Source organism: Peromyscus californicus, unplaced genomic scaffold, assembly GCF_007827085.1.
Source record: "Peromyscus californicus insignis strain IS unplaced genomic scaffold, ASM782708v3 Scaffold_24__1_contigs__length_46423439, whole genome shotgun sequence".
Classification (NCBI taxonomy): domain Eukaryota; kingdom Metazoa; phylum Chordata; class Mammalia; order Rodentia; family Cricetidae; genus Peromyscus; species Peromyscus californicus.
This window is the reverse complement of record NW_026294535.1, coordinates 11,604,072-11,616,644: the sequence shown is the minus strand read 5'-3', so window position 1 is coordinate 11,616,644 and position 12,573 is coordinate 11,604,072. Positions and strand designations below refer to the sequence as shown.

At 44.8% G+C, this 12,573-nt stretch overlaps 1 protein-coding gene and 1 non-coding gene across 9 annotated transcripts in view; one reads left to right on the top strand and one right to left on the bottom strand.

The window, feature by feature from the left end:
- Positions 1-2,175: 2,175 nt before the first annotated feature.
- Positions 2,176-2,256, bottom strand: Trnaa-agc (transfer RNA alanine (anticodon AGC)). The gene has a single exon. It is a non-coding gene; the product is annotated as a tRNA-Ala (tRNA).
- Positions 2,257-7,148: 4,892 nt separating this feature from the next.
- The window catches only part of Cfap54 (cilia and flagella associated protein 54), a 323,915-nt gene continuing 318,490 nt past the window's right edge, over positions 7,149-12,573 (top strand). For 4 of the 8 annotated variants that reach the window (XR_008221626.1, XR_008221627.1, XM_052753120.1 and 1 more), the window contains exon 1: positions 7,153-7,617. Coding sequence is in view for 5 of the 8 variants with exons in the window: in XM_052753120.1 (XP_052609080.1) it covers positions 7,283-7,617 (335 nt within the window). In the remaining 3 variants the exon portion in view is untranslated. Of the gene's footprint in view, positions 7,618-12,573 lie in introns of all 8 variants that reach the window. The other 4 variants (XM_052753122.1, XM_052753119.1, XR_008221628.1 and 1 more) reach the window with 3 other exon arrangements.

Genomic DNA, 12,573 nt, shown 5'->3' with positions numbered 1-12,573 from the left:
AACAGCTGCCTAAGAAGCCAGGCAATCCAAGCTGGAAGTGCAGGGGTGACTCTTGACCACGAGGAAGACAGTATGTATACTTTCTGCCTATCCCTGTATATTCTAAGACACAGCATATAGTTGGTGAGAGATACCCTACGGCTGAGCAACTAACTGTATCTTCATGATTCACTGGTCGGACTGGCTTTTGTTTACATCCATTCCTGTCCTGTTCCCATTTTCCCCAGTCCTGAAATAAAGCCGCCCATGAACCTTTTCTTCAGATTCATCTTTTCAGGAAAACCTTAACACAGTAGGAATATGGGATTAATAAAAGGAATCATCAAGATGGGATTTTAGATTTGGATTGCTCATCTACCTGAGAGCCCCAGGGACCTGTTTGTCCTGGGAGGGGGGCGGGGGCAGATGACAATTTAAAGTGTATTTCAAAAGAGGCAATGTGTCTACTACAGCTTGGGGCAAAGGCAGTTTGAGTTTGCTGGAAGCCATACCTAGGATCTGATTATGTAGCAGATATTCCATGAGTGGGGCCTAGAGACACAGCCTGAGAATTGAATTCCTAAATTCCTCTGAGTCTTCCAGGCTGGGCCTAAGTAGCCCCTAAACCACTTGCCATACAACAACAGTTTCTGCTTGCCTGGGGGAGGGGGTACACAATGACATAATCTGAAGCGGGTGCCTCGCAAGACCGGACTTGTTTTCCTGAAAATAGACCTGCAACATACTTGATTGCCTTCTGGCTGGAAAGCAAGGTTGGGTTTCAGCACAAACTGAGCATGGAGCGACAAGTTCTGCTTTGAGTAGGTACAGACCCCGCGTCACAGGAATGGCAGAATCCTGCATTTAATAGACTTCGGCTGAAACCAGACAGAGTGGGCGCTGGGGTGTATCTTGAATACACTAGGAGTCTCCTATTCTCCAAAGTTTAGCTTGGTTGAAGGAGACAATATGCAGAAGAACCTTAGCATTGGATCTCTGAACTCTGGAGTTAGAACTATCATATGTGTGAGAGAGACGGTACAGATGCCCGACACTGTCTACCACAGTGCTGAATTAGAAGCATCACAGCATTCAGAGCTGCAGGTATTTGTGCAAGCATCAGGATTTGAAAGATGCACAGGTATAACCACCCACAGCTACATGTCTGCTGGTGAGGATTTTAGGTTTGGGAAACTTATGAACTCAGTATTCTGGGTAATGTTGCTGATCTCTTCACCGTATATCCAGATATCCACTGCCAGCCAATATTAAACAAACCTGTTCGTTTTACCCAAGAAGCATCTTTATTTGGGCTTTCCATCAATCTGGATTGCAGTTGCTTTTTATCAAGGCATTGCACATACAACAGGTCATGTATTACACACATCACTTCTCGGTGAGTGGTTTAGCTTTCCTCTTTTATTTGGGTACCGAAATGTAAGCAGCATTTCTCTTTTACTTCTGTAGGTTTTTAGGATAAGCCCCCTTTTAAGACTATAAACACAGTGTTAAGATATTTACGACTTTTATAATTCCATATAGGATAATGTAGTTCTTATATAAATCATGTCTTACTCTCTCAAGCTCCTTTTGCTTTGGTGGTTAGCGTCTGTTTTCTCCTGATTCTGCCTCGGTGTCTGTTTCCAGCCTGGTTTCTTCTCTCTCTGTTGATTGTACATAATTATTAAGATACAATTCCCACCCCAGTCTCTCTCGTTTTTTGTTCTGCCATAAAAATATCCTTTCTAAGATGGGCGGTGGTGGTGCACACCTTTAGTGCCAGCACTTGGGAGGCAGAGGCAGAGGCAGAGGCAGAGGCAGAGGCAGAGGCAGAGGCAGATCTCTGTGAGTTCGAGGCCAGCCTGGTGTACAAAGCCAGGATTGTTACACAGAGAAATCCTGTCTCGAGAAACAAAACACAAAACAAAACAAAAATCCTTTCTAAACTATACAAAATACAAACTGAGTTTTGTACTTCTCTGCTTAGGAACATTCCATGATTCCCAACTAAATAATTCTAATTAGCAAATATTTACATAGCACTGTTTTATGGGGTTTCCGTGTTTTAAGTCATTTATTCGGGGTGGGGGTAGGGGAACAGCAAAAACAAAAAACAGACTCTGAGGTCTTAGAGATGAACTAAGCAACGAGGCTAAATACAACAGAAGAGCTCAACATCCTTTTTTTTGTTTTGTTTTTTGGAGCTGAGGATCGAACCCAGGGCCTTGTGCTTGCTAGGCAAGTGCTCTACCACTGAGCTAAATCCCCAACCCCAGAATTCAACATTCAAATCACACTTTCTGGTCCCACAGCTTGAGCTTTATGTGTGTGTGTGTGTGTGTGTGTGTGTGTGTGTGTGTGTGTGTGTGTGTGTGTGTGTTCACACGCATGTGTCAGAGGTTGACAATGAGTCCCTTCCACTTTGTTCTCCGCCTTACTTTTTGAGACAGGTCTCTCGGTGAACTCATACCTCACTGATTTCCTAAACCCGCCAGTGAGCGAGCTCTTGGAACCTGCCACTGAGCACCAGAATACAGATTCATGTGTGACCACATCCAGCATTGATCTGCATGTCAGGTTCTGGATTCAAGTTCTGAAGCTTCCACAGCAGGCTCTTTACCGACTGAACAGCTCCCCAACCCACTGGCTTTTAATCTCAACACTATACCTCTGTGCTTTGACCTACGGGTCTCTCTTGGTAAGCCCACTGTAACTTTAAGATATCAAAAGGTCAAAAGGAACTTAACGCTCTTAGCCTACCAAATATCATAGCTTAGCTTCACAGACATTAGGTGTGCTCAGACCACTTACATTCGCAGAGAGCTGGACCAACTCATCCCCAGGCAATGTCCATTTTACAAGGTGATGAATATCTCATGTCATTTAGTGACTATCGTATTAGTAATAAAAATCAAAGCCAGGCGGTGGTGGTGCACGCTTTTAATCCCAGCACTCGGGAGGCAGAGCCAGGCGGGTGTCTGTGAGTTCGAGGCCAGCTTGGTCTACAGATCGAGTTCCAGGACAGGCTCCAAAGCTATACAGAGAAACCTTGTCTCAAAATAAATAAATAAACAAACAAACAAATAAATAAATAGATAAATAGATAAATAAATAAATCAAAATGTCATATGGGTATTCCTCTATACTAATTTAAAGCCGGAAAAAAAAATCCCAAGTCAAATTATCATACGTTGGGGAAGTCTGCACCCTTTTCTGTCCAAAGGGCTCCGCTAAACACAAAGCTGAATGAAGATTTCTGAACACACCTTCCAGCTGCTCGATGTGTTTGGTCAGCTTCCCCTTTCCAGCTCATCTTGTGCTTTGTCTTGGTACTAGGTTCATAGAGTAAACAGGCAGGTGAATGCTGCAGGGTCTTTCAGCTAAGGGAGGCAGTTCTAGTCCACAGCTACGCCATGGTCTCCATGACAATCCTTTGTTCTCTCTCCAGCCCCCAGCTTCACCTTGGGACTTCTCTGAGATCCTTTGACCTTATCCCAGCTTTTTTTTTAAATTGTGGAAAGCTGTGTACACTCACCGGCTTCTTGTAGGGAGAGCGTGTGTGCTCATGTGTAGATTATACAGGCACACAAAGGAATGGGTGTGTTTAACTGAATGAATATATGAAGAAATAAGAAACAAAAATTTAAGTTTACATATTAGTTGGTGATGTAGGAAAGGAGGGTTTTTGTATTTTCTTTTTTAAAGGACCATATATTCTATTTAGGACAGTCTAAGTGATTAACAGCTGAATACCTAACAGGAAAAGAAACCCACTAACCCTATTTATTATTTCTCTAACCATAACTTAAGACATAAAAGGATTCTGAACAAGCAGAAAGAATCTCGGCAGCCAGCAAAGGCATTAATTATAAGAAACAGCAATTTACATTATTTATGAGGGAGCTATTTACGTTGCCTGGCCCTGCCAGTGGTTGCCTCCCTCTATTCTTCCATTACAGGGAGAATAAGGGAAATTGACATGGGACAAGAAGAGGTATCATCAAGCCTGCATCTCATTACAGGAAGACAGCATCTCTACAAAAAAATTTTTTAAAACCCCTCAAATATAATCGAAAGGGAAGAAAATGGAAACTTCCATCTTGCCACGATGATGATGATTCATCATCCAACACCCCTTTAAATATTCAGACAGGCTTCCAAAACCCACAGCAAGTGAAGGATTGTTAGAGAAGCATGTGCGGGGCGGGGGAGGGGGGGCACGATGACTAAGACGGAATGTTTCGTAATTCAAGCACTTGAGTTTAGTCACTTTTTTTTTTTCCCCTACCAGTGACTTTGAAATCTGTACACTAGGAGAAAGGTCATTTGTAAAAAAAAAAAAAAAACAGCCAAAGCAGGGAAGGAGCAAGCCCACTTCGTTTTACGTTCTCTCCTCCTTTCTGACCACTTTAATTCAATTGGAGCCTGCCTCCTGCCGTTCCTGTTCGTCACTACAATAGATTGTTCTCAGCAGCAATTTGCACTGGCATTTGCTCTGAAATGGACAGGGCTGCTATGTGAAAGTAAGGGGGGAAAGAGAACTGGGAGAATTTACCAAGCCAGATTTTTAAAAACGTGTGTGTGTGTGTGTGTGTGTGTGTGTGTGTGTGTGTGTACAAAAAGCTCAATGGACAAATCTCCCCACCCCCACCTGCATTCTTTAAAAACTTCATAAAGTTTTAATTGCCCATCTAGAGTGAGATCAAATATTGTGAATCAACGGGAATATCTGCATCTTGGCTGGAGAATTAGACAGTCAACTGGATAATCCTCTGTTTCAATGGTTGCCTGGAAGGTCCTTTATTCACAATGACCTGCTCCAGTGAGCGATTTCATTGTGACCTTCCTTCCAAGAATATTCGGGTACGGTGCACAGGACATAGGAGGCTGACCTTACAAGTTAGCACAGATCTATAGGGCTGGAAAGGAACGAGGTCGGATCTGGAAGAGATAAGGCTGTGTTCTAATGAACTTCTTGGCATTTGGTGGCTGCTAAGGTCACCATCTATATTTTTGAGTGTGAAGGAACTGGCAATAGTTTCAGTGTTAAAGACCTAGTTTTAGAAGCCACCCTAAATCTCTGGTTCTTAGATAATTTTTGGCATTGGATAATTTATAAGGAAAAGTGGGTCCTTTAGCTGAAATTCAAACCCCAAATTAATAAAGTTGACTCAATGTAGCCCATGAAATGCAAGGAAAGAACATTTCTTGATGTTAAACGTTTCTCCTGAGGCATGCACTTTGCCCATTAGAGGAAAAAAAAAAAAACCTCCCACATCCCTGTTTAAAATGCAGAAGTATTTTGAGAGTTAACAGTTCCAACCATTAGCATGTGCAAATGTCCAATAGTTAAAGTTGAGTAAAATACGCATCAATTTAGAACAGAGTGACATGTAGGATAAGGCTGAAGTGCAAGGAAATGGTAAATGTAATCCTGATTATTAGAGGCACAAATTCTAATCCCATAGTCACCAACTCAAACTGCTGAGGGAGGAGAATGTCGTGGTAGCACGCGTACCTGTGTTAACCAGTTTCTCAGAGAATTTCCTAATTTCAATTTCGTTAATAAGCCTCTTTTGGGGGTGTCTCAGTCAGGGTTTCTATTGCTGTGAAGAGACACCATGACTACGGAAACTCTTATAAAGAACACATTTAATTGGGGTAGCTCGCTTGCGGTTTCAGAGGTTCAGTCCATTATCATCATGATGGGGAGCATGGCGGCCTGCTGCCAGATGTGGTGCTGGAGTCGTGGCTGAGAGTCCTCCATCTTACAGTCAACAGGAAGTCAACTGAGACACGGGGTGGTATCCTGAGCATCGGAAACCTCAAAGCCCTCCCCCATAGTGACACACTTCCTCTAAGAAGGCCACACTCACTCCAACAAAGCCACACCTTCTAATAGTGCCACTCCCTATGAGATTATGGGGGCCAATTACATTCAAACCACCACAGGGGGCATCATGAATACAGTGTATTCCTTATGATCCCTGGCTTCAGAGCACATAATTAGGACTTGTTCCCTGACACTACGCTTTGTTCTCTGACTTTGGTCTCCTCAGCTGTGAAACAGTGGAGAAATGTTAGTAGCTGAGGTATGACATCATCATGATTAAAAGAGAAGAGCCGTGTTTCAGCTGTGTGGCGGTGGCCAGCAATTGCCAGGCAGGGGCAGGCTGATCTGTGTGTGAGCTGGAGACCAGGGGTCTACAGAATAAGTAGAGAAACCTTTCACAGAGAAGCCCTGTCTCGGGGAAAAAAAAAAAAAAGAAAGAAAGAAAAGTTTCAAAATGCTCAAAATAATGCCAGACACATTTTAATTATTGTAACCAGGGATATTGTTATTAAAAGGTCAAAATGGAAAAAAATATAGTATGAATTTTTGATGGTAATTTTTTTTTTTTTTTTTTTTTTTGGTTTTTCGAGACAGGGTTTCTCTGAGTAGCTTTGCGCCTTTCCTGGGACTCACTTGGTAGCCCAGGCTGGCCTCGAACTCGCAGAGATCCGCCTGGCTCTGCCTCCCGAGTGCTGGGATTAAAGGCGTGCGCCACCACCGCCCGGCGATGGTAATTTTTAAAAAATAATTTATTTAACTTTATGTGCGATGGTGTGAAGGTGTCAGATCCCCTGGGACTGGAGTTGCAGACAGTTGTGAGCGGCTCTGTGGGTGCTGGGAATTGAACCTGGGTCCTCTGGAAGAATACCAGTGCTCTTAACCACTGAGCCCTCTCTCCAGGCCCTTGATAGTAATTTTTTTTATTGCCTCTCTGTTTAAAACTCCCTCTCTAGCTGCCTTGTTTGTGAATGCCTGGAATCCCAACACTCAAGAGACTGTGGCAGGAGGATAGTGAGTTTGAGCCCCCCTCTACCCATGGACTACATAAGGAAGTCCTTCTAAAATTAAAAATAAAATTCCACAATAAACAAAAACCTCCAAACAAAACAGAAAGTTATTTATGCATTATACATCAGTGCCATATGGTTACATAACAAATGGACATAAAAAATATTTAAATGCTTTTGATGTGTGTGCGTGTGTGTGTGTGCGTGTGTGTGTGTGTGTGTGTGTGTGTGTGTGTGTGTGTGTGTGTGTGTGCGTGCGCGCGCGCGCGCGCGCGCATGTCTATTTACAGGCGGCCACGAATACCCATTTTCGAGCATCCTGCCTCTCCGGGCGGTTGGTGCTGCCCTCGCCCTCTAGGGGCCGCTGTGCTTCCGGGAAGCATGCAGGTGGCTCGGTTGCCAGGAGACCGTTGCCTGGCAACCGCGTGTACACCGGCTCCCTAGCGTGCTGGCTCTGACAGACATGGCGACCTCCAGCTCCTCCTCCAGCTCTTCCTCGGAGACGTCCCGGGAGACCGTGATATCGGTGTCGCCGGTGCAGCTGCCCCCGACGCCGCCGCCGACCTCCACGGCGATTCTCAAGTCGCCCACCGAGTCCAAGTCGAGCTCGTCCAACACGCCGCAGTGGACCTGCTCCGAGGACACGCTGCCCGCGGCCGCCTTCTACGGGCCCCTGGACGCTAAAAACCCGCTCCTGGCCTCTTGCGAGAAGGAGACCCGGGAGCTGTTGGGCTTTATGAAGAAGAAGAAGGCTCTAGCCCTCTCGGAGGAACAGAAGCACGAATTCCATCGGAGGTGGTAAGCGGAGGCAGGGCGCTGGGGAGGGCGCCACCAGGACAGGGGCGGGGCTCCGGAGCCCAGAAGTGGACGTTCCTGGACATCACAGCCCTCGGCTCCCCTCCATATTTCAGGTCCAAGTAAAAAGTCTGCACAGAAGCGCTTCCTCACTCCGGGTTTGGTCTCAGTGTCTTCTCCTGGCCTCTCTTGGCTCACTCGTGGGTGGCAAAAGAGGGCAAAAGTAGACTACAGACCAACTCTGAGATTGCTCAGGTCCGTGTTGGGTCTCAACCAAGGCTGTCATATGGTGGACGTGTGAATTTTGTTCTTTTTTTTTTTCATATCCCTCTGGGGTTACAGAAACTTCTTTTCCCTCTTGACTTTGTGGCTCTTTCTGAGCGTCTGATTGCTTTTTTTTGTTTGTTTCCGTCTCCAACTTACTTCCGTGAACTGAAAACGACCTGCTTTTAAGATTTTTTTTCTTGGTAATGTTACCACCATTTTTTTCTGGTCTAATGCATTCCAAAATGAGTAGTTACAGATATAGGTAGGCAAGTAGCAAAGAATACCAGACTGGTGAATAATTGTAACTTACATGTTTTTGCCATGAATTTAGTATGAATACAGTTTTTTTTTGTTTGTTTGTTTTTTCCCGGAGCTGAGGACTGAACCCAGGGCCTTGCGTTTGCTAGGCAAGTGCTCTACCACTGAGCTAAATCCCCAACCCCAAATACACAGTTTTACTTACATTTATTATTCATACAAACATCCTAACGCTTTGTTAAGCACTTAGAATACATCTCTGAAAGGTACTTTTCCCAAAACTAGGAATGCATCAAATTAACAATAGACCCACCCGTTCCCCTAAATCATGTATTTCTGCTCTGCCCCACCCAGGTTTGAATCACCTCTTTCTCTAGCACACCTACACTGTGGTCTTCGTTGGCTCATTTGTTATCGGATTGACAGTCATGGTAACTCGGGATTTGTGTTAGAGTGACCCTTATTTTATTTGGTTTTTCGAGACAGGGTTTCACTGGGCAGTTTTGGTGCCTGTCCTGGATTTCACTCTCTAGACCAGGCTGGCCTCGAACTCACAGAGATCTGCCTGGCTCTGCCTCCCGAGTGCTGGGATTAAAGGCATTGCCACCACCGCCCAGGGACCCTTATTTTCTTTAATAATGATCACGAAGTGCAAGAGTAATAATGCTGGAGATACTGATGTGAAAGGAGAAGGTATAAATTCTTCTGTAAATGAAAAAAATGTTTCAACAAGGAAAGGAGAAAAATGCATATTCTGGTGGCCAAGATCCACAGTACGGTTGGATGTCCTGAGAGACACCATATTCACATAACTTTTATACAGGTTGTTATACTTGTTCCACCAGAGTATAGCTTACCTCTTATGGTGCCCAATTCATAGAGAAAACTGTCATGGTGTGATGGCTAATCTTGGTTGTCAACTTAACACGCCTGGGAAGAAGGTACCTCAATTGAGAAACTGCCTCCATCAGATTGGCCTTGTGGCATGTCTGTGGATGCTTGTTTTTTACTTTTTTGGGGGGGCCCACCCCCCAGCTCCCAAGTAAATCACATATGGAGGCTTATTCTTAATTATGAATGTTCGGCCTTAGCTTGGCTTAGTTTCTAGCCAGCTTTTCTTAGCTTAAATTATCCCGTCTACCTTTTGCCTCTGGGCTTTTCCCATTCTCTTACTTCTGTAAATCTTACTCTTACTCCGTGGCTTGCTGTGTGTGTAGCTGGGTGGCTGGCTCCTGGAATCCTTTTCCTTCTCTGGCTGTTTCTATTTCAATTCTAGCTAGTTCTCTCCTCCCAGATTTCTCCCTCTATATATTCTCTCTGCCTGCCAGCCCCACCTATCCTTTCTCCTGCCTTGCTATTGGCCGTTCAGCTCTTTGTTAGACCATCAGATGTTTTAGACAGGCAAAGTAACACAGCTTCACAGAGTTAAACAAATGCAACATAAAGAAAAGTAACACGCCTTAAAATAACATTCTACTATACATGTCTGTGGGACATTTTATTGATTACTAATTGATATGGGAGGGTCCAGTCTACCCTGGGCACTGCTATCTTTAGTCAGGTGTCCCTGGGCTGTATAAGAAAAGTAGCCAAGGGCTGGAGAGGTGGCTCGGAGGTTAAGAGCACTGGCTGTTCTTCCAGAGGTCCCAAGTTCAATCCCCAGCACCCACATGGTGTCTCACAACCATCTATAATGAGATCTGGTGCCCTCTTCTGGCATGTAGACAGAACATTGTATGTGTAATAAATAAATAAATCTTAAAAAAAAAAACTTCTTGTTTAAAAAAAAGAAAAGGCCGGGCGGTGGTGGCGCACGCCTTTAATCCCAGCACTCGGGAGGCAGAGCCAGGCGGATCTCTGTGAGTTCGAGGCCAGCCTGGGCTACCAAGTGAGTTCCAGGAAAAGGCGCAAAACTACACAGAGAAACCCTGTCTCGAAAAACCAAAAAAAAAAAAAAAAAAAAAAAATAAAAAAAAGAAAAGAAAAGTAGCCAAGCAAGCCAGAAGAATCAAGCCAGTAAGCAGTGTTCCTCCATGCTTCAGTTCCTGCATCCAGGTTCCTGCTTTGAAATCCTGCCCTGGTTTCCCTCAATCATGGACTGTAACTCACAAGATGCAATAAACTCTTTGCTCCCCAAATTACTTCTAGTCACAGTGATTATCACAGCAACAGAAAGCTAATTAGAGCATAATGGCGCTCTCTCTCTCTCTCTCTCTCTCTCTCTCTCTGTGTGTGTGTGTGTGTGTGTGTGTGTGTAAGAAAATACTGTATATATAATAATATTCAGTGTTAATTTGTCTCTTCATCCAACTACTAGGGGTCTCACAATGCATCCACTGACAGCAGGGAAGAGCCACAGTAGAGACATTTTACCAGGAGAGTCTAGAGAGAAGAGTAAGGCAGGGGACAAGATTGAGGGGTATCTGATGGGTGTTGCAATTGGAAATGGGGTGGCCGGGAGACGGACAGAGAAAACCAGGAAAAGTGGCTTAGTTTTTCTATTTTTTAGAAAGTCGAGGAGGAAGCCTAAAGTGGTGGCACATGCCTTTAATTTCATCAGAGGCAGAGGCAGGTGGGTCTCTGAGTGTGAGTTCCAGGACAGCCAAGGTTACACAGAGAAATCATGTCTCAAAGCACCCACCTCGACCCCCACTCTGTGTGCGAGTGTGTGCACACACATGCACACACACACACACACAATGTCGAGAAGGTGTGGAGACGATGTATAAGGATTTCTTGGTAGAGTGGGCTACACAGGGAAATGGCAAGTGTGAAGAAGCTGAGGGAGCATTGTGGCAGTGGGAAGAGCAGGTTTAGGTAGGAGGAAATAAGATGGAGAATTGAGTTTTAGATATATTGGGATTGTAACTCAGCATTCAGGCAGGGCTGGAGGTCAGAAGAGAAACACATTTGGGATTATCAACCCATTCATGATGTTTACATTATGATGCTTGACGGACTAGCCAAGGGAGGGCGTGTAGGAGAAGAAGAGAGTAAAGGACAGAGCCGAGGGGTGTTCCAGCACTGACAAGGAGAAGCAAATTGCAACTTGCAGAGACTAAGAGACCGGAAGGGAGGAGGAGGACCAGGAAGTAGCTGGTGCTCTGAAAGCCTCGAAAGAAAGTGATTTAAGAGGAAGGAAGAATCAACCTTGGCGTATCCTGCTGGTGGGTAGGAGGAGAGCCAAGAGTTGACCCAGGAGCAAGGACAAATAAGATAAAATAAAATAAAATAAAGACGTTTGCTGGCCATGGTGTTGCATACCTATCATCCCAGCATTTGGGGTTTGAGTTGGAAGTTCTTGCTTTCAAGGCTACCTGAGTGAGACCTTGTCTAAAGAAAGACCAAGGAGACCACGTTGCACATGCAGCCATGATCCGAATACACTCTGTTTGGATGGTTTCCATTTGTACATCATTCTCGAATCTCCGCTGCCAGCATTCCAGTCCAAACCAGAGGCTCACTTTTCTTTGGCCTCCTCCGCTCTGTCTCAAATATCCTTCATGTAGCAGTCGGGTGTTGTTTGCAAACATACCGTCTGCTCTTAGCTAAAGTTTGCTGATTGTCCTTACTTCTAGAATGCAATTGAGAGGCCTCCACTGTTCTCCAGGGTCCGAGGATCTGGTCCCACCTTCCCCTTGTCTGTGCTCAGCACTTCCTTGGGACTTGCCCTAGACGCACTCTATTTTCTTACCCCCGCCCCATGTTTAATTAGTTGTTTCCTTTGTCTGGGAGGTTTTTCTTCCAGATTCCTAGTTATCTGGCTCGCTTTCCTCTTTCAGGTCTCTGTCAATCATCACTATCCAAGACAGGCTTTTTCTGCCTAATTCAGGTTCACCTATCAATTGGTATTTTATTTAATGTTTTTACGTTCTTGTATATTGCCTCTCTCCTTTATTAAAACATGAGCTTCCTGAAGAGCTTGGGATAATGTTCTTTTTCTTTCTTCGTTGCTCCATCTCCAGGTGCTAGCCTGGGAACTGGAGCATAGTAAATACTCAACAGATATTCAATATCGCGGGAATCCAAGGACTATATTGTCTTACATTCTCCCAACTTGGAAAACAGATTTACTTATTTCTCTATGATGTGGAAGGGTGTTTTGCCTGCATGTGTGTCAAAGTAGGTGGCACTCCAGCAGAGGCCCAAGGGGAGCGCAATGGCAGCCCACTTTCAAATGGGGGGTAAGGGGGGATGATGGGAGATGAGAAGAATCTGCAAGAATCAACCAGGCAACCAGAGAGAAATAGAGGACAGCAAGCGTAGAAGATCCTTGACTGGAAAGAAGCAAGCACTGTGAAGGAACAGAGAGAAACCCACTGGGCTCCATCATGGGAGGTGTAGGTGCAAGGGGAGGAGATATCAGTGGAGGAATCGATGGGGCTTTGGAAGGCTGCAGAGGTTGTTTCTGCTAAGGGATTACCATTACATAAT